Here is a 26,005-nt window from a genome sequence, read left to right on the forward strand (position 1 = left end):
TGTGGAACTTTCTTCAGGATATCCTTTGAAATTTATTGTAAGTTGAAATTGTGTGAAATCTTTTTTGTTTTTGAGTTGGAGTCTCACTCCTTTGCGCATGCTGGAGTGCAGTGTCACACATGCTCATGGCCACCCCAGCGTCGACCTTCTGGGCTCCAGCGATCCTTCCACCTCAGCCTTCTGAGTAGCTGAAATTACAGATGAGCGCTACTATGCCTGGCTATTTTTTATTTTATTGTAGAGATGAGGTCTCACCAGGTTGCCCAGGCTGGTCTCGAAACCGCGGGCTCAGACAGTCCACTTGCCTCGGCCTCCCAAAGTGCTGGGATTACAGGTTGAGCCACCAAGCCCAGCCAAGATCTTTTTTTTTTTTTTTTTTGAGTTGGAGTCTCACTCTGTCGCCCAGACTGGAGTGCAGTGGCTGCTCCCGGCCACCGCAGCCTCGACCTGCTGGGCTCCGGCGATCCTTCCGCCTCAGCCCTCCAAGTAGCTGGAACTACAGGCGCGCGCTACCACACCCGGCTAATTTTTTTTTTGATTTTTTTGTAGAGATGAGGTCTCGCTGCCCAGGCGGGTCTCAAACCCGCAGGCTCAGGCAATCCACTCATCTCAGCCTCCCAAAGGCGCGAGATTACAGGCTGAGCCACCGAGCCCGGCTTAAGATCTTCTAATAGAAGCATTTATGTACTTGATGATGAAAGGAATATATGAAGAAGGTACAAAGAGAACAAAGTAGGTTGGCAGAAACAAAAATATTTTATTTTCTAAGTGGTATTTCACACTACCCTAGAAAGGCAAATTACTAAAGGAACAGCTCATGAAATAGAGGAAGCAAGATCTCTGAAAGATTCATGTTTACCAACAAAGATAAAATTTTGATTGCTATTGCAAAATAGCCTGACTGTACTTTGGAATCAAGTACACTATATAATTATATGTAGAAACCTTAAAACTTAGCTTTGAAATGCTTTCCTGTACTACTCATTTCAGGATTATTAAGTCTCCAATTGTACAGCTTATTGTACTCTTGTACACTATGCATAAAAATATCTGATACGAAAATTTACTTCAACATATATTTTCTTAAGTACAATCAGCAGTACTTTGGGTCTCTGCAGAGTAAAGATGAAAAAGTTAATGGGAGTTCATTGGGCAGCTTATCTATGGCCAGATCTCTCTGCTTAATGTATTAAGGGCTCAAGACATGTTTATGGAAGTAAAGTTAACAAGTTGTAGTATAACAAGGCTTTGCATCTGCATCCTTTTCTTTCTTATTCCAAAGGCCTTACTTCAGTCTCTTTTTTTTTTCTTTTTGAGTTGGAGTCTCACTCTGTCACCCAGACTGGAGTGCAGTGGCACATTCCTGGCCACTGCGGCCTTGATCTGCTGGGCTCTGGTGATCCTTCTGCCTCTGCCTTCCAAGTAGCTGGAACTACAGGCGCGCACTACCACGCCTGGCTAATTTTTTTTTAAATTTATTGTAGAGATGAGGTCTCGCCAAGTTGCCCAGGCAGGTCTTGAACCCGCAGGCTCAGGCAATCCACTCACCTCGGCCTCCCAAGCGCGAGATTACAGGCTGAGCCACCGAACCTGGCTCAACTTCAGTCTCTTACTGCCTGAACCACTTTTGCATTTTGTTTTGTCAGTGTCCAATTCCTTTCCGTGTATCCTTGCCTCTTTAATCCTATTTCCCCCATCTACTTCTTATCACCATCTCCAGTTGTGTGCTAACCGCCATCCTTTTTATTTTTGACTCTCTTATTTATGTGACACATTCATTCTGCTTTCTGCCTACCCAGTCTCTTCACATGCCAACAAACACAGACCATTCTATCCAGTCTAAGAAGTCCTGACTTTCCAACTTTTCTGATTATTTGTAATTCTTTTTTTTTTTTTTGAGTTGGAGTCTCACTGTGTCACCCAGACTAGAGTGCAGTGGCCGTGCCGCTCTCAGCCACTGCAGCCTTGACCCGCTGGGCTCTGGCAATCCTTCTGCCTCAGCCTTCCAAGTAGCTGGAACTATAGGTGCGCGCTACCATGCCTGGCTAATTTTTGCTTTATTGTAAAGACGAGGTTTCGCCAAGTTGCCCAGGCAGGTCTCGAACCCACGGACTCAGGCAATCACTCACCTCAGCCTCCCAAAGGCGTGGGTTTACAGGCTGAGCCACTGAGCCCAGCTGATTATTTGTAATTCTACAGTCACAGAAATGGTATCTAAGATTGCTTTTGAACACTTTTTTGGTATTTTTGTTTTGTTTTGTTATTTTGAGTCAGAGTCTCACTCTGGCGTCCAGGCTAGAGTTCAGTGGCATGCTCACGGGTATTGCAGCCTTGACCTGTGAGCTCAAGTGATCCTTCCGCCTCCAAGTAGCTGGAACTACAGGTGCTTGCAGTGCATGAGAGTTCCAATTGCTCCACATCCTCACCAACACACCCTTTGTTTTTATGTATATAAGGTAGTATCTCATTGAGGTTTTGATGTGCATTTCCCTAATAATTAGTGATGTTGAGCATCTTTTCAAGTGCTTATTGACCATTTGTGTATCTTCTTTGGAAAAATGCCTGTTCAAGTCCTTTGCCCATTTTTTTCATTGTTGTTGTTGAATTGTAGTTCTTTGTATATTCTGGATATTAATCCCTTATCAAATATATGGTATACAAATTTTTTTCCTATATCATGGATTGCCTTTTTACTCTATTGATTGTATCCTGTGGTACATAGAAATTTTAAATTGTTCTGTAGTCCAGTTAATCTGTTTTTTTCTTTTGTTGCCTGTGTTTTTGGTGTCATATGTAAGAAATTATTTCAAGTTCAATATCATGAAGGCTTTCCCCTATGTTTTCTTCTTAAGAATTTTATAGCTTTAGCCCTTATGTTTAAGTTTTTTATTTATTTTTGCATATGGTGTAAGGTAAGGGTCTCACCTTTCTGCATATGGGTATTCAGTGTTCTTTTGCATGTGGCTATTCACTTTTCTCTCCATTCCCCCTTGTTTAGTCTTGGCACTAAACATAGTTGACTGTACATGAGAGGGTTTTCTATTCCTTTGGTCTTTATACCAATACCACACTAGTTTGATTATTATAGGTTTATCAAAAGTTTTGAAATTAGGAAGTATGACACCTCTAATTTTTGTCTTTTTCAGGATCGTTTTGGCTATTCAGGGTTCCTTGAGATGCCATATGAATGCTAATGTGAATGAAGTTTTTTTCTTAGTCTTCTTTTCAAGTTGTTCACTGTTAGTGTAGAAATGTAATTGATTTGTTAATGTTGATTTTGTAGCTTGCAATTTGCTGAACACATTAACTCTAAGTTTTTTTGATAGACTGTTTAGGGTTTTCTGTGTATGTGATCATGTCATCTATAGAGATCATTTTACTTCTTTCTTTCCAATCTGGATGTTTATTATTTCTTTTTCTTGCCCTATTGCAGTGGCTGGGACTTGCAGTACTATGTTGAATTTGTAATGGTAAAACCAGGCATTCTTGTCTTGCCTCCTGATCTTAGAGGAAAAGCTTTCAGTCTTTCACCAGTAAGTCTGATGTTAGCTGTGGGCCTTTTGTATATGGCTTTTATTATGTCACAGTAGTTTCCTTTTATGACTCATCTGAGGTTTTTATTTTTTTTTAATTATGAAAGAGTGTTGAATTTTTGTTACATACTTTTTCTGTATCAATTGAAATGATCATGTGGGGTTTTTTTGCCTTTATTCTATTAATGTGATATACTAAATTTTGTATATTGAACCATCATTGCAATTCAAGATCTTTTTAGTTTTTTAATAGTGGTATTCAAAGAGAATCCTTAAGTTTTATTAGGTTCCTTGTAAAATATATTTTAATGGACCTTGCTTTTGGTATTGTATCCAAGAAATCTTTGCCTGATTCACAATCACATATATCTTTCTCCAGAAGTTTTATAGTATTGTACTTTTTTTTTTTTTTTTTTTGAGTTGGAGTCTCTCACTCTGTCACCCAGGCTGGAGTGCAGTGGCACACTTACGGCTAACCCAGCATTGACCTGCTGGGTACCAGCGATCCTTCCACTTCAGCCTTCCAAGTAGCCAGAACTATAGGTGCGCACTATCCTGCCCAGCTAATTTTTTGATTTATTGTAGAGACGAGGTCTCACCAAGTTGCCTGGGCTGGTCTCAAACCCCTGGGCTCAGGCAATCTACTCGCCTCGGCCTCCCAAAGTGCTGTGATTATAGGCTGAGCCACTGAGCCTGGCCTAGTATTGTATTTTATAGAGGTTGTATATTTTTAGTTAACTTTTATATAGGATTGAGATATAAGTTGATTTATTTATTTTTGTATGTAGTTGTTCAGTTGTCTCAGCACGATTTTTGTTTTTGTTTTTTGTTTTTTGGGGGGGTTCTCACTCTATTGCCCAAGCTGGAATACAGTGGAATGATCACAGGTTACCACAGCCTCAACCGCCTGGGCTCAGGCAATCTTCCTGCCTTAACCTCCTGCATAGCTGGAACTACAGGTGTGTGCCACTACACCCAGCTAATTTTTTTTTAAAGATGTGGGGTACAATTCAGGGTTAAGTATACAAATTTTCATTATGCAGGTACCCCTGTTGTTGAGGTATGCCCCTCTCCCCTGGCAGATTCCCACTGCTGCCAATCCCACACCCCCCAGCAGTTTCCCACTGCTGCCAGTCCTTTTTTTATAGTATTATGTTCATTGTTCAAGATCCACTTATGAGTGAGAGCATGTAATACTCATTTCTTTGTTTCTGTGATAGATCACTCAGTATTGTAGACTCTAAGTCCATCCAAGTTGCTGTGAAGTTCATAATTTTGTCCTTCTTTATGGCTGCATAATATTCCATCATGTATATGTACCACATTTTTTTTTCCAGTCCTCTTTCGATGGGCAGCACTGTTGGTTCCATGTTTTTGCTATTGTGAACAATGCTGCAATAAATATATGTGTGCAGGTATCTTTTTCATAGAGTGATTTGAGTTCCTCTGGGTATATTCCCAGTAGGGGAATTGTGGGGTCATATAGAAAGCTGATTTTTAGATCTTTTAGGAATTGCCAAACTGTTTCTCGCAGAGGTTGTATTAGTTTACACTCCCACCAACAGTGTGAAGTGTTTCCTTTTCCCGCATCCTCTCCAGCACCTATTTTTTTTTGAGTTATTGATGATGGCCATCCTGACTGGAGTTAGGCTTTTTTTAACTTTTTGTAGAGACAAATTCTCACTATGATGCCCAGGCTGGTCTTGAACTCTTGGGCTCAGCAGTGCTCCTGTCTCGGCCTTCCAAAGTGCTGGGATTACAGGCGTGAGCCAACGTGCCTGGCTGGATTTGTTTAAAAGACTACTATTTCTCCTTTGAATTGCCTTTGGACCTTTTGTAATTATCTTCATGTTAATGATTTCCAGATATTTTCATGTCTTTGTGTAAATCCATATTTGTATCCAGGAGCATACTCTTTCACTTGATAAACTTCCTTAAAAATTCTTTCACCTTCATTTTTAAAGATATTTTCCCTGTATATAGAAATCTGGGATGAAACTTTTTTCTTTCAGCATAGTCACTCCATTGTCTTCTGGATTGTATAGTTTGTGATGAGAAGTCTACTGTAAAATTGTCCCCCCTTATTCCCAGTGTATACAATCTAGGGCTCCCAGTAGATGCCCGAAACCATGTATAGTACCAAACTCTATATGTACTATGTTTTTTCCTATGCATGCATATCTGTAATAAAGTTTAGTTTCAAAGTTGGCACAGCAAGAGATTAACAACAGTAATTAATAATAAAACAGGATAACTACAACAATTTACTGTAATAAAAGTAATGGGAATGTGACCTCTGGATCTCTCTCTCTCTCTCTCTCTCAAAATGTCTTATTGTTCTTTAATATTTTCGGACCATGGTTGACCACGGGTAACTGAAACCACAGGACGCAAAACCATGGACAAGGGAACTATAATTGTTATTTTTGTTCCTCTCTATATAACGTCTTTGTGCTTTGGGGACCTTTGGTTTTATGTCTCTTATTGTTTTTGAAAATACTCAGTCTTTGTCTTCAGTTATTTCTTTTGTCTTCTTTTTTGTCTCCTGTGATTCTAGTTACACATTTGTTAGACAGTTTGATATGACCCCTCATATCTTGGAAACCATTTCTTTTTTTCTCTTTGTGTTTCAGTTTGGCTGATTTCTCTTGATCTGTTTTTATGTTCACTGACACACAGCTACACAGCTATGTCAGGTTTACTGAGCCTGTTAAAGGCATTCTTCATCTCTGTTACCATGTTCTTTATTTCTATCATTTCCATTTGATTCTTTCTTTCTTTTTTTTTTTTGAGTTGGAGTCTCACTCAGTCACCCAGACTGGAGTGCAGTGGCCACTCCCCGAGGCTGGGCTCCGGCGATCCTTCTGCCTCAGCCGTCCAAGTAGCTGGAACTACAGGCGCGCGCTACCATGCCTGGCTAATTTTTTGATTTATTGTAGAGATGAGGTCTCGCCAAGTTGCCCAGGCGGGTCTCGAATCCGCGGGCTCAGGCAATCCACTCACCTCGGCCTCCCAAAGCGCGGGATTACAGGCTGAGCCACCGAGCCTGGCCCATTTGATTATTACTTACAGTTTCTGTTGTTCTGCTAAAATTCACAATCTGAGCAAGCATGTATCTTTTTCCACTGTAAAGCCTTTAACATGGCTATCTTACTCCCTTGTTTGATATATCCAACATCAGTTTCATCTCTGAGTATCATTCTGTTGATTGCTTTCTCTCTTGACAGTGAGGACTTTTTTTTCTCCTTGCTTTTTGGTACATCTTATAACTTTGCATACCAAACATTGCATGTAGGACAGTAATGGTAAATAGTGTTTCCTCCTAGAAATGGACATGACTCTTCTGTTAGGCTGTTAGTATGGGAGTTAAATTAGTCTACTAATGGGTTGAACTGAATTTGGGTTTTGTTGATACTGTGTGTATACCAGATCCTTTTATTATTATTATTACTATTATTATTATTATAAAGATGTGGGGTACAAACAGGGTTAGGTATACAAACGTTGATTATGCAGGTACCCTTGTTGATGAGTTATGCCTCTCCCTCCCCTAGCAGTTTCCTTCAACTGCTATCAATCCCACCCAGCTCCCTTGACAATTTCTTACTACTACCAATCCCTTTCTTATAGTATTATAATTGTTCAGGATCTGCTTATGAGTGAGAACATACACTACTCTGTTCTTTGTTTCAGTGATAGGTCATTGAGTATGATCGACTCCAAATCCATTCAAGTTGCTGTGAAGTCCATAGAGTTGGGGGTGGGATGCTATAGGGCTTTTTTTGGTGCTCCAAACTCATCTTTTTTTTTTTTTTAATACTTGTGTGTGCCTCAGAGGAGGTCTGTCTCTGCATTCTTGGTCTTCCCAGAGTGGAAGACTACTATCGCCGTGATGGTGGAGAACAGTATGCATTCTCTGTTGCCTTTGTCCAACTTGTGTTGGGTAGGCTCTGTATCCTAGGGCCTTGGGAATGGGGCTTTTGCAGTGATACTGCTTGACAGGATTTAGGGGTACCCTTCTCTCAGTGGCTTAAGGTTTTGTCCCATGAAGAAGGGTCCTGACCAAGCTTTGGGACTTTCCCACAGTGGTGGCCTCTCCCCTCATCCAGAAGCCATTCTCTTGTCTCTCTCCCAGTCTCCTGAGTACATGATAGAAGTCTGTGATTAAGAACCTGCAAGAGAATACAAACTCTCTTTTTCCCCTTATGTCTGTAGCTCCCAGGAATCTTAACCCTTTGTACTCAAAGACATCTCGCAGACCACCTGCCAGCCACTCAACCACACATTTTTCATGAAATAGTGAAAAGCTAATCACTTCATATTAAATAGTGTTAAAGCCAGTTATTTTATTGTAATGATATTTTTGGCTTATAGTTGAATTTTGGACATTGAGCAACTTATTTATGACAAAACAGTCAAAATTTTATATCTTATATTTTTCTAACAGGTCACATGGGAAATAGTTACCGACGTGTATTGCAGGTTCATTGATACATATTGTGCCATAGTAATTTGTTGGATGTCTTTTACCCGTTGTTTTTCTATTCAAGTAGACAATGCAGTCTTGTTTTTTTCCTTCCATATTAATAATACTTAATTTATTGTTCCGTCTTTTGTTCAAAGACAATATGAAAAGATGCACTCTTGAATTCCTGAAAACCACTTCTCAACTGATCATCAGAAGCTTGACAAATTTCAAATGGCATGTAGATTTTTCATTTTTGAATGGAAAACTTCAAGGAAACATTCATTTTTGAAAAATTTGGTTTACGTAAGTCTGACCTATATAATCACCAGCAATCTCTTTATGTCCCCTGAGAGGGAACATCTGAGTGGTTTGCTAGATTTACGATATCCCCTCAGAGGGATATCTGAGTGCAAAGTGTTAAAAATGCTTTTGACAGCCATCTTGCTCACAAAAAATACCATTCCAAGAAATTACCTTCTTGATACAGGTAGAGAATAAATGGCTACACTTACCTAGATTTTATCACTAATGTATAGTACATTTTGCTTTAAGATATTACCAGAATTGTATCTTAAACTTGAGCTTTGAAATATCAGCAAAATTAGAAAATACTGGAAAAGCCTAGGATGAATTTGAAGAATGTACTAATCTACTTTAAATACATGCTTCAGTAGTCAAATATTTTAAAATAATTGATGTGTTATAACTACTTTGGCTGCCCATATAAAAACTATTCCTTCCAATTGGTATTAATTTATAAATTACACCAAAACAAGGCATCTTGTTCTCGGGAATACTAACCTTTTCTTAAACAGGTTCTTTGTAGATTCTACAAATCCCAGATCTATTGTATTTTATAATGAATCTGTTTCTTATATGCATGTCTGGTAGGTTTGAAATAGAAATCAAGAAACTGCATATGATTCTACTACCCAAGGCTAATGTGAAGTTCAAAATATTTATATTTGATTTTTATTAGTGTTGAAAACTTAATTAAGTTTTAAAGTGTTATTAACATAATTGAATACTTCTCAATTAATTTAATCTTAGGTTGGTTTTGCATTTGTTTCATAATGAATACCTTTTACTTTAGTAAATATCTTTATTTTTCATCTAATCAGTCTGTGCGTTGGTTAAGCATGCACAGATTGGCAAGTAACAGGTTATGCTGGAAATGGAAGAATGGGTGGCCTAATTGAAAATACGTTTTGGAGAAGACTTGAGTCAATGAAAGGAAAAAATTTAATCTTATAAATAGATTCTGATTATAGAAAATTTGGGGCAAAAATTCATAGAAAGAAAAATGAGAATCTTACTAGGAGAAAGAGATCGTCACAGAAAAGCCAGCTTAACTGGAACAGAAAACATAACCCATCTGCTTCAGTCCAGGAAGATGGGGCAGATTGATAGGATACATAGTGTGGATTTTTAAAAAGTATGTTAGTTTGCTTGGGTTATCATCATAACAAGTGCCACAGACTGGGTGGCTTAAACTAAGGACCTTTATTTTCTCACAGTTCTGGAGGCTGGAAGTCTGAGATCAAGGTACCTATAGGGTTGTTTCTTCAAGGCTTTGCTCCTGGCTTGTAGACAGCTGTCCTCTCCTTGTATGTTCACATGTCTGTGTCCTACTCTCCTCCTCTTAGAAGGACACCAGTTGTGTTGGATTAGGGCCCACCCTAATGACCTCATTGAGCCTTAATTATCTCTCTGAAAACCCCCATCTCCAAATATTAGTCATGCTGTGAGGTACTGGGAGTTAGGACTTCAACATACGGATTTTTGAGGACTCAGTTCAGCCCATAACATGCAGAATGAACAATTAGTCACAGAGAGATCATCTGGGACCACACTGTTCTGTAGAACTTTCTGTCATTATGAAGTGTTCGTATCTTTGCTGTCCAGTATGGTAACCACTAGCATGTGGCTATAGAGTGCATGAATTATGCCTAATGGGACTGAGAAGCTGGGTTTTTAACTTTCTTTAATTTTGAGCTATTTAAATGTAAATTGTCACATGCTAACATTTAGACAACGCAGATCTTGACTAGATCATGACTAACTTTTTTATTTGACATGAAGAATGAGGACCAAAGTGGTTGAGAATCCGAGGTCACACTGACAATTATTTAAATAATTGTAATATAGGCTGAGTTCTCAAATTCTTAATGGATCTTGCTACCTATAGACTATAAAATAAAGCCTAGTGATATATAATTTAAAAAGCCTCATTTTTCTTCTGTAAAGACACGTGGTAATCTATCTTTATAATTGTGTGACTTTTGACAAATGGATTTTGGAAATAAATATTCGAAATCACTTTTTAAAAAATTTTTAAAGGGGTTTGTTATGTGTATATAACAGGTATTTAAATTAGTTCAGAAAGATTTCAGCTGTTAGATTGAAGAGTCCATTTAAATAAAATGTGTCTCTGTAAGGAAAAAACTGATAGGTCGTTTTAAAAAATAAAATCTGCAATTCAGTCAGAGCAGGTGAATCCATGCATGCTTTGCTCAGAAGATTTGAATCTGAAAAATCACTTCACAAAGGAAGAATTAGAAGAGAGCTGTCTTTGAGGATAAAAATGGGTTGTTAATAGTCTAGACTGTTGTTTGATTCTGTCCTTTTGTGTTTTGATGAGATTTTCTCATTTAGTAAACTTCAAGAATATTTTAAACTTTTCATTTTAAACTAATTTTAGACTTACAGAAAAGTTACTAAAACTCTACAGAGAGTCGCCACATACCCTTCACCCAGCTTCCCTTAATATTAACATCTTATATAATCATAATGTAGTTATGGAACCCAGGAAATTAGCATTGATACAATACTGCTAAGCTTCAGTTTTCACCAATGTCCCTTTGCTGTTCTAGGAACATGTGCGGGATCCCACTTTGCATTTCATGTTATTTCTTCTGTGTTTCCTTCGTTCTGTTTCTCAATCTTTTACTTTCTTCATACCTTTTTTTTTTTTTTGAGTCGAAGTCTTACTCTGCTGTCCAGGCTGTAGTGCAGTGGCACGCTCACGGCCACCACAGCCGTGACCTGCTGGCCTCAGGCGATCCTTCCGCCTCAGCCTTCCAAGTAGCTGGAACCACAGGGGTACACCACCGTGCCCAACTAATCTTTTGATGTATTGTAGAGACGACGTCTTGCCATGTTGCCCAGGCTGGTCTCAAACCCGTGGACTCAGCCTCCCAAAGTGTTGGAATTATAGGTGTGAGTCATTGTGCCCAGCTAACACACTTTTTTTGAGTTGGAGTCTCATGTTTCTCAGGGTGGAGTGCAGTGGCACACTCACGGCCACTGCAACCTCGACCTGCTGGGTTCAGACAGTAGCTGGAACCACAGGGCATGCTACCACACCCAGCTAATTTTTTTACTTATATAGAGTTGAGGTCTTGCTATGTTGCCCAGACTGGTGTCGATTTTTGCCTGGGCCCAGGCAATTCTCTTGCCTCCCCTTCCCAAAGTGCTGATATTACAGGCGTGAACCATGGCTCCTGGCTTTGTGCTTCTAAAGAGTGTTATTTTGCAATTTGGGTTTTTATGAAGTTTTCTCATTATATGACTGAAGTTACACATTATTTTGGCAAGAATACTGCAGAAACTATTTTGTGTCCATCTCTGTGTTTCATATCAGGGGGTTCATGACGCTGATATGTCATATTACTAATGATGAGCTTTAGAAATCTTGTTAATGAAAACTATGCCTTTTTTACATAATATATTAAAGTGACTATAAAATATCAGTTCTTCAAAGCATTTGCCCTGTGATATGTGACTTATCAAACACAAAAACAGTGATTAAAAAAAACTATACCATTACTAAGTAGTTAATGGGATGAATTTAGTATAATTTTACTAATAGAAATAAACTGTTCAGCTGGACTCGGTGGCTCAGCCTGTAATCCCGTGCCTTTGGGAGGCTGAGGTGAGTGGATTGCCTGAGCCCGCGGGTTTGAGACCCGCCTGGGCAGCGAGACCTCATCTCTACAATAAATCAAAAAAATCGGCCGGGCGTGGTAGCACATGCCTGTAATTCCGGCTACTTGGAAGACTGAGGCGGAAGGATCGCCGGAGCCCAGCAGTTCGAGGCTGCGGTGGCCGGGAGCAGCCATTGCACTCCAGTCTGGGCGACAGAGTGAGACACCAACTCAAAAAAAAAAAAAGAAATAAACTGTTCAATAGTTAGAAAGAGAAACAACCTTTCCTTTCAAATATGACAATAATTTCTTCCTTGGAAATTTAAAAAAAGGAATTATCAAGAGAGGGGAGTCTTCTCAACTAATAGAATTATATTTGTACTAGAAAATTGTCTTAGTCAAGATATTTAACTCTAGGTAACTTATCAAGTAGAATATTAAATGAAGAAGAAGATGGTTACTTTAGTGTTCTATGTGTGACACTGGAATTATATCAGAAATCAAGTCATTAGAACCAATTTCTATGTGTAGCTTATAAAATTAATTTATTCAGCAAATTTTTATATTTTTAACATTTTAAAATTTTGAATAAGGTAAAATAAATGGGTAACAGTTTCAAAAGAAATACTATATTACATGTCCCAAACCTTATTGACATTTAAGCATACTCATATGTTTCATTAAAGAATGAAAGTGTAAGCCGGGCTCGGTGGCTCAGCCTGTAATCCGGAGCCTTGGGAGGCTGAGGTGAGTGGATTGCCTGAGCCTGCGGGTTCGAGACCCGCCTGGGCAGCGAGACCTCATCTCTACAATAAGTCAAAAAATCAGCCGGGCGTGGTAGCGCATGCCTATAATTCCAGCTACTTGGAAGGCTGAGGTGGAAGGATGGCTGGAGCCCAGCAGGTCGAGGCTGCGGTGGCCGGGAGCGGGCACTGCACTCCAGTGTGGGCAACAGAGTGAGACTCCAACTCAAATAAAAAAAAAAAAAGAATGAGCCGGGCTCATTGCCTCAGCCTGTAATCCCACGCCTTTGGGAGGCTGAGGTGAGTGGATTGCCTGAGTCCGCGGGTTCTAGACCCGCCTGGGCAGCGAGACCTCATCTCTACAATAAATCAAAAATTCTGCCGGGTGTGGTAGCGCATGCCTGTAATTCCGTCTACTCAGAAGGCTGAGGCGGAAGGATCGCCAGAGCCCAGCAGGTCGAGGCTGCGGTGGCCAGGAGCGGCCACTGCACTCCAATCTGGGCGACAGAGTGAGACTCCAACTCAAAAACAACAACAACAAAAAAGAATGAAAGTGTATTTTAGGCTTTGACACTCTTTAAAAAATATTGTACATTGTTTTGCTTATGGATGTTTTTCAGGATATAATGTTTATTTTTTAAAAGAGAACAGGTAAAACCTCTTCTGTAGATATCTGTGTCTATCATAATAGAGGGGGGAACTAGTCCACATTGAACCTACTACTTTGATAATTCTTATATTTCTTCACTTGCAAGGTTTTCTTCATGAGGAACATTTCAGTGAAGTATTTGTATTTTTATTATTTTGGTATTGTCTTTGAAAATCTTAGCATACAAACCCTGTAATAGAACTGAGAACTGCTGTCCCTTTAAAATAGCAACATTCAGTGTAATGGTTAGAATTTTCCTTTTCTTTTAGTTCAGCAATCAGCAAACACTGGGAGGCTGAACTGGCTACCCTCAAAGGAAATAATGCCAAACTCACCGCAGCCCTGTTGGAGTCCACTGCCAATGTGAAACAATGGAAACAGCAGCTTGCTGCATATCAAGAAGAAGCAGAACGTCTGCACAAGCGGGTAATTGCAGGGCTACTTCCGTAGGGGTTTAGGACTGAAAATTTTTCTTGATCAGAGGAAATCTGCAAGGAGATTCAGCACGGGGGCATTTCAGCACATCAGTCGTCTTTGTTGGTTATTAGAATATGTCTGTGGGTTTGGTTAAGAAAAATACTTACCACAGTTCAATGAGAATGGAGAATATATAGTTTTTGAAGTCACAAGCCTGATTGCAGATTCCAGTTCCTCCAGTTATTAGCTGTAAGATGATTGGTAAGTTATTTCCCTCTTTAAGCTTAGTATTCTCATCTATAAACTAGGAATAACACATACTCTGTAGAACTCCTCCTGTGAAAATTAATTGAGATACTTAATTGACATGTAATTGCATTGAGTTAAAAATACATATACCACATAATTCCTGTGAAAATAATTCAGACACTTAAGTGGCATGGGGTCACACTGACTCAGTGCTTTGTAGAGTCATTGATCTGCTTTTATTTTATTTTTATTGTTGTTTTTTAAAGAAGGAATAATGTTTAAAATACAAGTAAAAGTTGGTAATATTAAAGATTTGGGGCAGAAGAATAATATTGGAAATCCCAATATCATTAATATGAGAAGCCCAAACAATTACTTGTAATTCTGTAATTTATTTATAATTTCCAATGTTGTTTTTTTCCTTTCCTTAGATACGAATTTTCATCAGATATCATTTCCCTTCAGCCTGAATAACTTCCTTTTAGCATTTTTTTGTACTGCAAGTGTACTAGCAACAAATTATCTCAGCTGTTATTTAAACAGATTTTTATCTTGACTGCAAGTTACATTTTCCTATTTTTTTTTTAGTGTGTAGTCATTTTTAATTATGTATTGGGCATTGTAAATGAGATGTGGAGACTGTAGATCCCGCTATCTTCGAATAGTATCTTGATTTTTTTTGTTTCAACAGGTAGTTAATCACTTGTGGATTACCTTGAATTGTGGAGTTGTGGATTTAGGCACCGTTAGAGTGGTTTGTTTCAGTTTTGCCCTAATCCTAAGGAAAATCACTTAGTCCTACAAAATCCTTATCTCTAGACATAAACCTTCTGAGGTTTCTCTGGGAAGCTTGATGTGTTTGCCAAGGCCCTCTAATTTGGCAAGACTGGAGCTTCAAACTGCCTTCTCCTCTCAGTGCCACTACAGTGTAGTTCTTCCATCTTCCAGCTTTTCTCCTACTCCCTCTGGCTGTTCCAACTGTTCTGAGGAGTCCCGAGTCCTCAGGCTCCTCAGAAGAATAAGACTGTAGTTTTCTGCTTGAGTTCAGTCAAGCAGTGCAGCCAGACTGTAGAGTGCCATCAGGCAGAAACGTGTGTAAATGTGTGTGTCACCCAAAGTGACTGCTTTCTGTTAGTCTTTGCCCAATTTGGTTACTCACCAGGGCCGTCAAACAGTTGAGTTTTGCATTTTTACCCAGAGTTTACAGTTGTTATCTATGTGTAACCTGTTCCAATAAAAACTTCCCAATGTTGTAAGAACTGGAAATCCCCTTAGGGAATTTATTGTCTAATCAGACAAAGAAAACTAATATACATTAAACAATAAGGGACCAGTTCCCAAGATTTTTAAACAGATGCTCAGTTTTGTGAACCAGGAGTGCCTTGAAGGCCTAAGCAGGTAAGAATGGCTTTCTGGAGAAAATACATGACAAGCTAAGGGTTGAAGATTTGGTAGGTCCGAATGACTTTCAGGGGTAAGAGAGGACATTCTAGTTTTTAGTTGTAAGTACACACTGGATGTCTTGGGCAATGAAGATGGTTAAGAAGATTAGGGCCAGTGTCTGGAGGACCTGAAGGTTTACAGTATTGGGGGAGTCACCCAAAGAAAGGTGCATCTATTAGCAAGTTGCAGGGTAGATTAAAATAGACAGCGGTTATAATTAAGTCCACTGAGAGACCATTGCTTTTGTTCAGGCCTAGGTGATAAGGGTTCATATAGGCTATTTGTACATGACTAGAAAGGATAATGATATGAGAGGTAGAGCAACAAAATGTAGAGGGTAATTAGATATTTGGAAAGTGCAAAGGAGAGGGATTTACTGTTTCTTAATTGTCTAGAATCTCTATATACTAGTCAAGCAAAATTTATGAGAGTTTGATATGTATCTAGACCTGTGATGGGGTAGCAGGTGTGTGTGTGTGTGTGTGTGTGTGTGTGTGTGTGTGTGTGTGTGTGTGTGTAGACTGTTTTTTAGATGGTATAGCATTAAGGACAATACCCTGAATTGTACCTCATATCTTTAAAAAAATTAAAAGAGAAAAAAAAAGACAGTACCACTCTCTGTTTTCTCAAAAAATATCAAATCAAGTGCTTATTAAATGTTTTATTACTCTTTGGGCCCTCAGCACATTCTTACTGACTAAAGAAATGTTATCTTACTCATAGAGGCATTCTTGATGTCAAGTTTCTAGTATTGAATGATTTAAGTTGTATTTTAAGCCTATCTTTTCTTCCAGATTCTCTTACATTTTGGAAGTGTATTTGGAAAAAAGTCTCACTTCTGTAAGGCCAGTTTTCAGAATCCATATTTAATTTGTAGGCTACAGATGGAGGGCAGATGGCCATATCTAATCTTAAGTATATTTTTGGAAGAAATTTTTAAACAAGACTTTTATTACTGGGATTCTTTACTGACATTAATCATTTAATTTAGGTTTTCCTAGCCTTTCTATGACCAAACCATATAAATAATAATTTTCCTAGCCAGGCTCGGTGGCTCAGCCTGTAATCCCACACTTTGGGAGGCTGAGGTGAGTGGATTGCCTGAGTTCGTGGGTTCGAAACCCACCTGGGCAACTTGGCAAGACCTCATCTCTACAATAAAATTTTAAAAATGGCTAGGCGTGGAAGTGCGTGTCTGTAGTTCCAGCTGCTTGGAAGACTGAGGTGGAAGGATCGCCGGAGCCCAGCAGGTCAAGGCTGAGGTGGTCGGAAGCGGCCACTGCACTCCAGTCTGGGCGACAGAGTGAGACTCCAACTCAAAAAAAAAAAAAAAAAATCAACCAATCAATAATTTTCTTAGGTCTTTTTCCCTTGTTCTAAATTTTATCATTTAAGAATCTATTCACTCTATCCCGAGTATCGTAATAATTCTCAAAATTAATTATGTTGATTCAGAATTCATTATTTACTTATTCAGGGCTTCTGTCTTCAGGAAGAAACTCTTTTAAGTTGACATTTAATTTAAGCTTGTTCTTGTTTAATTTCAGGTAACCGAGCTTGAATGTGTTAGTAGCCAAGCAAATGCAGTGCACACTCACAAGACAGAATTAAATCAGACAATACAAGAACTGGAGGAGACACTGAAAGTAAAGGAGGAGGTATTTGCTACTTTTACTTATCTGTAATCTAGCTAACATATGTTTATGAAAATTAGAGTCTGTCAATTTAAAGATATTCTGTAGAATAAAGTCAGGTTGTGAGCTTTTGGTCAGGATAAATTTTCCTTGAATGGTACTAAGCTTATTCATATTTTCCCTGACTAAGAGACTGCCTTTTACCTCCTCTGTGAGGGTTTGCATTTATACAGTCGACAGAAAACCATTATAGGTAAAATGAATTTTAAAAACTGTTGCTTTCTCTGGTTTCTAGTCAAAAGCTTTCATCTCTTAGGAAGGAATTATATCCACAGAGCTTGAAGTAGCATTAAAATGTTCAGGTTGTTGTTTCTAAGCAGTGCTATGCCAGAGTTACCAAATTAGACTGGTTACATGTTGCTTAAGATTATTCTGTTCTAAACAATATACCCATAAAAATGAATTCATCTCTCTAAAAGTCAGTGTAAAGAAATATTTTTTTAAATCATATTTTTCTAAGACTTGGGACAATTTTAGGGGAAAATAAGGCCTTTCCTTTCTTTGATGAAGTGTAATTGTTAAAGGTGTTGTTCTCCCTTTTCTAGGAAATAGAAAGGTTAAAACAAGAAATTGATAATGCCAGAGAACTACAAGAACAGAGGGACTCTTTGACTCAGAAACTACAGGTAAGCTATAGTAAAGTGCTTTATGTATGCATAGAAAGGCATCATTCCTTCACATCATAAAGACTTTGCTGAGATTCCATTTCGTAGGTTTTGATCTTTCCCCCCCATGATTTTTTATTCATTCCTAATCTTTAATTTTCCAAAAATTACTTAATATAACCTGATATAGGTAGCTTACAATTATCATAGATGGTAATTTATAACTTGTAAATTATTTTGGAAATTTCTACCTTTAACAAGAATACTCCATATTTAAAGAAAAGTTTTCATGAATTCTATTTAATTTAGGAACATTGTTCATTTTTTTACAGTGAACTAATGTATGAATTACAGCATTAGTTGTACCCTAATGCAACACAAGTTAGTTCTTTTTTGTCTTTCTTCAGTCTAATTAATTTTACTCATTTTTATCTACATAAATAGTATGCTTCCCGATTCCAAATTACATACAAATATCAGTGATAGTCAGACATAGTAAGGGAAGATTTTTCAGAATTCATTACCAGAGTCTCCTCTTGCCAGTCCAGGCACTTTTCTCATATTCCCATGGCTAGCTGCCTTAATAGAGAAGGTTTAGGACCACTTTGAAGTAGACATAAGTGTATGTATAGAGTTAGGAGTTTGGGATAAGGTGTAATAAGGAGGACCTGAAACCCCAGGACTGGAAAAAGGACCTAGATTATAATAAAAATGGCCAGCATTTGTTTTGTGCTTTTTGCTGTGTATCAGACACTAGGCAAAGCACTTTACTTATGCATTTAGTCTATGTAGCAATGATAATAACCCAGATGGAGAAACTGAGGCTTGGAGAGGTTAAACTTGTCCAACCTATATTTAAGTGGAGACAGCCAAATGCTAAAGCTCTGTCTTTGACTATAACATTTGAGACCCTTCATAAAGAAATATGTTCCCTACATGAAATAAAATATTTCCCTCTCCCCCTCCCATTGTTGGCTTTCAGCAGTCTGGGAATAGTGAGATCACTTGTTTTGACTTGTCTTATTGAATATTGTTTCTATATTTTAATCGTTTGTGTAGATTAGTGGGCAGTTTGGGGCAGTTTTGCATCCCAGGGGATATTTAGCAACATGTGGAAAGATTTTTTATTTTCACAACTAGGATGGCTACTGCTGACACCTAGTAGACAAAGTCAGGGATGCTGCTAAACATCAGGTTATCCAACCCGAAATGTCAATGGTGCTGATGTTGAGAAACGTGATGTGGAACTAAAGTTTGAAGCATGAAATTAGGACTGGGAGGAAGAGGAGAAACTCAGCCTGGTTTTGTCTCTTGTTTGTTTTGATTCTTAAGTACTTGCTATGTAAGTACCAAGCACTTACATTTGGCACTTACATACATTAGCTCTAATTCTCACATTAACAGGTGGGTATCCCTATTTCAAGCGAAGGCAACAGTTCAGAGGTGTTAACAAATTTAATCAAGGCACTTAGGAAGTAATGAAACCTAGATTTATTTTATTCCAAAATCTCTGTTCTCTCTTTGTTACCACACTTCTTGGAGCAACAGGCACCCAAGCCATGCCTAATAGTTCTTTTAAAAAATATTTTCAGTTACATGCACACTTATATTGTTTCACTTATTGTTTCGGTTTTTTTTAGAGATGAGGTCTCATTATGTTACTCAGCCTGCTCTTGAACTCCTGGCCTTAAACAAGCCTCCCACCTCAGCTCCCAAACACTGGGATAATAGGTACAAGCCACCATGCCTGGTCAATAATACTTTCCTTATATGAGACATACATAGACCCCATTTTTTATCTTGCTTTCCTATCTTAACATTGTATCATAAGCCTAGTAGCTGTGTAGTATTCTCACATACAGTGGTATCATGCTTTCTTCCAACATTGCTACAGGAATGGCAATTTATATTGTTTCCAGTATTATGCTATAAATAGTGTCACAGTGAATCTTTTTACATAAATCTTTGCCTTTCTAATTTTTTTTAAGATGAAGTTTTGAGAAAATTGTGTGGTTTCAATGTTTTAAAATTTATTATGTTGAGAAATTGGTACTTGAAAAGACTGCTGGGCTAGGTGACTCAGCCTGTAATCCTAGCACTTTGGGAGACCAAGGCGAGTGGATTGCCTGAGCCCGCGGGTTCGAGACCCACCCGGGCAACTTGGTGAGACCTTGTCTCTACAATAAATTAAAAATTAGCCAGACGTGGTAGCATGCGCCTGTAGTTTCGGCTACTTGGGAAGGCTGAGGCGGAAGGATCAACAGAGCCTAGAAGGTCAATGCTGGGATGGCCGTGAGTGTGCCACAGTACTCCAGCAACGGAATGAGACTCCAACTCAAAAAAAAAGATAGGGTACTCACTGGGTGTTCATCTCCCCATATCTTCACTATCCCATAAGAAACACAGGACTAGCTCAACTGTCATATAATTATTTTTTTATTGTGAATAAGACTGAACAGTTTTCTGCCTGTGTATGGTCTTTATCATCTTTCTATATCTTGAAGGCACCAGGTGCATTTTTTTTACCTTTGAGCACACGCAGTATTCTTGCCTGGAATTCTCAGCCCTCAGATCTTCAAATGTCTGGCTTCTATTTGTAATTTAGGTCTTAGTTCAGATGTTAATTTCTCTGACTTCCCAATTTAAGCACTGTCTTGCAGGTCCCCACTCCCTAACCCCAGATATATTTTTTTTGTAGTGTAACCATGTTTTATTTTTACTTATTACTATTTGAAATAATCTTATTTGTTGATTTTCATTTTATTTTTAAATTTTAAGTTTTTTAATTTCCAACTTACAGAAAAGTTGCAGTAATAATATAAAGATTTTTCATACACTCTCCATTTACATTCCTCAAATGTTAATATTTTGACCATATTTCTTTTGTTTCTCATTCATATTCTCTCTCCCCCGCCTCACCCCCCCTTCCCCTGAACTGTTTGAAAATAAGTTGCAAGCTGGGCTCGGTGGCTCAGCCAGTAATCCTGCGCCTTTGGGAGGCTGAGGTGAGTGGATTGCCTGAGCCTGCGGGTTCGAGACCCGCCTGGGCAGGCGAGACCTCATCTCTACAATAAAATCAAAAAATTAGCCGGGCGTGGTAGTGAGCGCCTGTAATTCTGGCTACTCAGAAGGCTGAGGCGGAAGGATCGCCGGAGCCCAGCAGGTCGAGGCTGCGGTGGCTGGGAGCGGCCACTGCACTCCAGTCTGGGCGAAAGAGTGAGACTCCAACTCAAAAAAAAAAAAGAAAATAAGTTGCAGGTATTCTTTTACCTCTAAATACTTCAGTGTGTATAAAGATATTCTCTTACATAACCATCAAAATCAATACATTACTTACATACCTTGGCCAAATTTCCATAATTGTCCTACTAATATCCTTTATAACAGAATTTTTAAATTGTTGGGACCTGGGATGTATTCCAGAACCATGTTACATTTCATTGTCATGTCAGTTTATTTTAATGTTCAGATTATCCCAGATTTAGCCAGTGGGATTCCCATCAGTCTAGTATCTGTTCCTTTTGATGTGACCCTGTCATTCTTTGAAGTACTTCATGTTCTAGCACAGCTATATATTCCAGGCTCATCTAGTGTGTTCCCAGCTCTAGCCTTGGAATTAGCCCTTTCTTCCAGGAGCCCTCCTAATTCTTTTGGTGAAGATTGGTATTTCAAAATCAAGATCTGGGTACTAGATGTGCTTATTGCTATTGAGATGTCATTATCAATAGCAATAAGTTATTGATAATATTATCTAAGCCCTCTTAGTAAGCAGCTAGGCATACACACGCACTACATTATGTCCATTTCAGTAGCTATACAGTCATGTATCACTTAATGATGAAGATATATTCTGAGAAATGTGTCATTAGGCAATTCTGTTGTACAGACATCATAGAGTGCACCTACACTACTTAGATGGTACAGTCTACTATACACCTAAGCTGTATGATATAACCTATTGCTGCTAGGCTATAATCCTGTACAGCATGTTATTGTATTGAATAGACAATTGTAACACAATGATAAGTATTTATAGGTCTAAGCATAACTAAACATAGAAAAGATTTTTAAAAAATAGTAGCACCTGTGTGGGGCACTGACCATGAATGGAGCCTGCAGGACTAGAAGTTGCCCTGGGTCAGTGAGTGAGTGGGGAGTGAATGTGAAGGCCTGGGACATTATTGTATACTACTGTAGATCTTACAAACACTGTACACTTAGGATACAAGGGGAGACCCAAAGAAAACTGGAATTTTTAATTTATTTAAAAATTGTATATTCTTACATGTTTAAACTTCAGCCACCTTCAAAGTACTCTCTTTTTGATGCGTACACCTGTGAAAACACTTTTTCCACTATTCAGTTTTTGGATCTGTCGATTTTGATGCCATTTAGTGCTTCGGCCATTTTTTTTTGTTTTACCTCTTCCACATCAGCAAAATGTTTCCCTTTGAGAACTTTTTACATGTGAGGAAACAAGAAAAAAATGTCACTCGGGGTGAGATGGAGTGAATAGGGAGAGTAGGGCCTGGGGAGTCATGCCGATTTTGGTCAAAAACTGCTGAACACTCAGCATGGTGTGGGCAGGTGTGTTGTCATGGGGGAAAAACCAGTCACCTGTTTGCCACAACCTGGGATGTTTCTTCCACAAATCGTGATGCGACCTTATCAAAACTTCCAGATAAAAACTTTGGTTGACCATTTGATCGGAAGGAATAAATTCTAAGTGTACTATAAGAGGCCTACCCTCCAAAAAGATAATTCCATTTTTGGGGGGGGTTCCCCTTGTATGTCAAAACTCATCAAACTGTAAACTTTAAGTTTCTGCAGTTTTTTGTATGCTATCAGGTGAATAGGGAGGGTGGGGCATGGGGATCATGCCAATTTTGGTCAAAACCTGCTGAACACTCAGTGCAGTTTGGACAAGTACACTCGTAAATCACCCAACATGAAATAGGCACATGCATTGAAAGAAACTTGAAAAAAATTTCACTAAAGCCGAGCACAGGCTCTCACAACAACGTTAGCTGATACCCAGATGCTGATGTTCCTAGCACACTTAACTAGCAGGGGAAGCCTGTACTACAAGAGACTTGCCCTCCAAAAGGTAATTCCAGGGTTTTTTTGGGGGGTTCTCCCTTGTACACTAAATTTATTTTTTAAATTTCTGTCTTTAATAATAATCTTAGGTTTTTTTTTTTTTTTAATCAGGGTCTCACTCTGTGACCCAAGCTGGAGTGCAGTGGCACGGTCACTGCTCCCGCAGCCTCAACCTGCTTGGCTCAGGCGATTCTTCTGCTTTAGTCTTTCAAGCAGCTGAGACTACAGGAGTGCACCCACCACCAGGCCTGGCTAATTTTTTTATTTATCGTGGAGATGAGGTCTCACCATGTTGCCCAGGCTGGTCTTGAACTCCTAGGCTCAGGCAATCCTCTCAACTCCACCTCCCAAAGTGCTAGGATTATAGGCATGAGCCACCACGCCTGGCCTAGTCTTAACTTTATTATGACTTTTTAACTTTATATAAAGTTTTAAATTTGTTTTTAGCTTTTGACTTTTTTGTAATAAACATTTAATTTAAAACACAAATACATCATATAACTGTATAAAAATATTTTCTTTCCATATTTTCTCCTCTATGCTTTTCTCTATTAAAATTTTTTTTCTCCTTTTTAAACTTGTTAAAAGCTAAGACACAGATACACATTAATCTAGGCCTTCATAGGGTCAAGATCACCAATATCACTGTCTTCCACATCTACATCTTGTCCCACTGGAAAGTCTTCAGGGGCAGTGACACACATAGAACTGCCATTTCCTATGAGAACAATGTCTTCTTTTGGAATACTTTCTGAAAGACCTGCCTGGGACTGTTTCATAGTTACCTTTCTTTTTTGATAAGTAGAAGAAGTCTACTGTAAAATAACCTTAAAAAGTATATTATAGTAAATACATAAATCTGTAACTTTGTCATTTATTATCATTATCAAGTATTGTGTACTGTATGTTACGTATATGTGCTAGACATTTTTTTTTTGAGTTGGAGTCTTGCTCTGTCACCCAGGCTGGAGTGCAGTGGCATGCTTACGGCCACCACAGCCTTCACTTACTGGGTTCAGGCAGTCCTTGTACCTCAGCCCTCCAAGTAGCTGGAACTATAGGCAAACGCCACCATGCCAGGCTAATTTTTTTATTTATTGTAGAGATGAGGACTTATCAAGTTGCCCAGGCAGGTCTCAAAACCCTGGACTCAGGTAATCCTCTCTCTTTGGCCTCCCAAAGTGTTGGAATTACAGGCTTGAGCCACCACACCCTGGCCTTGTGCTAGACTTTTGTACAAATGGCAGCACAGTAGGTTTGTTTACACCAAATATGTGAGTCATGGTTTGTATTATGATTTTACAGTGGCTGCTAAGGAATTTTTCAGCTCCATTACAATTTTTTGATCATGCCAGGCTGGAGTGGAATGGCATGATCATAGCTTACTGCAGCCTAGACCTCCTGGGCTAAGGTGATCCTTCTGCCTCAGCCTCCCGTATTTGGGACTATAGGTGCACACCACCACACCTTACTAATTTTTTGATATCTTTGTAGAAACGAGGTCTCATTTTGTTGCCCAAGCTGATCTCAAACTCCTGGCCTCAAGCAATCCTCCTGCCTCTGCCTCCCAAAGCATTGGGATTACAGGTGTGAGCTACCACACCCAGCCTTCATTGCAGTCTTATGGGACCACTGTCATATATATGGTCCATGGTTGATGAAAAATATTGTGCTGTGCATAACTGTATTCAATGAGAGGTTTATAATTTCTTATTTTATATGCTTGTTCTTTATCCTTTTTTCTGATTAACTAGAGTTAGTACTGATGTGTTTATTTTGTTAAGTTTTAAAAAAACAAGATTTTGATTTATTAATAAGTGCCACTGTTTTTCTATCTTCTATTTTATGAATTTTCGTTTTTATCTTATTTATTCCTGTCTTGCGCTTTGTTTGGTTTACTTTTTTGTTCTTTGTAGAGGTTTTTTTTTTAGCATTTTGAGAAGATATTCTGTTTTTTCATTCTTTCACTTTCACATCACTGATCATTGCATTAAGTGTGTCTCTTAGATTCTGATCTTTAATGTTTCATTATCATTACTTTTTAAAAAGAAATTCTATAGTTTTGGTTTATTTCCTTTTCATATGAATGCTTTTGTTTGTTTGTTTGTTTGTTTTTTGAGTCAGGGTCTCACTCTTACTTGGGCTGAAGTACAGTGGCATGATCATGGCTCACCATAGCCTTATCTCCTGGGCTCAGGCAATCCTCCCACCTCAGCCCCCTAAGTAGCTGGAACTGCAGGCACACACGACCACGCCAGGCTAATTTTTAAAATTTTTTTTAGAGATGAGGTCTCACTATGTTGTCCAGGCAGGGCTCAAACTCCTAGGCTCAAGCAATTCTCTCACCTTAGCCTCCCAAAGTACTGAGGTTATAGGCATGAGTCACCACACCTGGCCCAGTATACTAATGTATATTATATATGTGTTAAAAGCTCACTATCTTAGTTCTTATGAGCTGCTATCAGAATACTACGGATGAGGTAATTTATAAAGGACAGCAATTTATCTCTCACTGTTCTGAATGCTGGAAAGTCCAAGACCAAGACACTGACAAATTGATTGGTTAGGACCACTCTCTGCTTCTAATAAAGTGTCTTGTTGCTATGTCCTCTGTCCTCCAGAGAGGAACAATTTCTTATCCTCACATGGTAGAAGGCAGAAGGCTGAGTAAACCAAACACTGTCAAATCTCTTTTGTAAGGGCCTTAATCCCATTCATGAAAGGAGGAGTCCTCTTAACCTAATCATCTCTTAAAGGCCCTACCTCTTTATATCATCACATTGGCAATTAAGTTTTAACACCTGAGTTTTGGAGGGAGCACATTCAAGCCACAACACTTACTATCAGACCTTTTTCTGAAGTTTCCTCAGAAATCTCATGGTTGGATGAAGCTCATCTTCTTGTGGATGATTCCAGAAGAGCTCATGGATGCAAATTTTCTGAAATCTTGCATGTTTAAACTGTCTACTTTTGCCTGGCTTGGTGACTCAGCCTGTAATCTTGCACCTTGGGAGGCTGAGGTGAGTGAATTGACTGAGCCCATGGATTTGAGACACGCCTGGGCAACTTAGTGAGACCTTATCTCTACAATAAATCAAAAAATTAGCTGGGCGTGGTAGCGCACACCTGTAGTTCCAGCTACTGGAAGGCTGAGGCGGAAGGATCACCAGAGCCCAGC

The 26,005-nt window shown here is 38.9% G+C and overlaps 1 protein-coding gene across 1 annotated transcript in view; it reads left to right on the plus strand.

Moving 5' to 3' along the window:
* The window catches only part of HOMER1 (homer scaffolding protein 1), a 143,610-nt gene that overhangs the window by 101,510 nt on the left and 16,095 nt on the right, over nucleotides 1-26,005 (plus strand). The window contains exons 6-8 of the mRNA XM_008060726.2: nucleotides 13,589-13,745; nucleotides 16,976-17,086; nucleotides 17,668-17,748. Coding sequence (XP_008058917.1) covers nucleotides 13,589-13,745; nucleotides 16,976-17,086; nucleotides 17,668-17,748 — 349 coding nt within the window. The remainder of the gene's footprint in view (nucleotides 1-13,588; nucleotides 13,746-16,975; nucleotides 17,087-17,667; nucleotides 17,749-26,005) is intronic.

This window comes from Carlito syrichta, unplaced genomic scaffold (genome assembly GCF_000164805.1).
Source record: "Carlito syrichta isolate Samal-C Ts95f unplaced genomic scaffold, Tarsius_syrichta-2.0.1 Scaffold304710, whole genome shotgun sequence".
Classification (NCBI taxonomy): domain Eukaryota; kingdom Metazoa; phylum Chordata; class Mammalia; order Primates; family Tarsiidae; genus Carlito; species Carlito syrichta.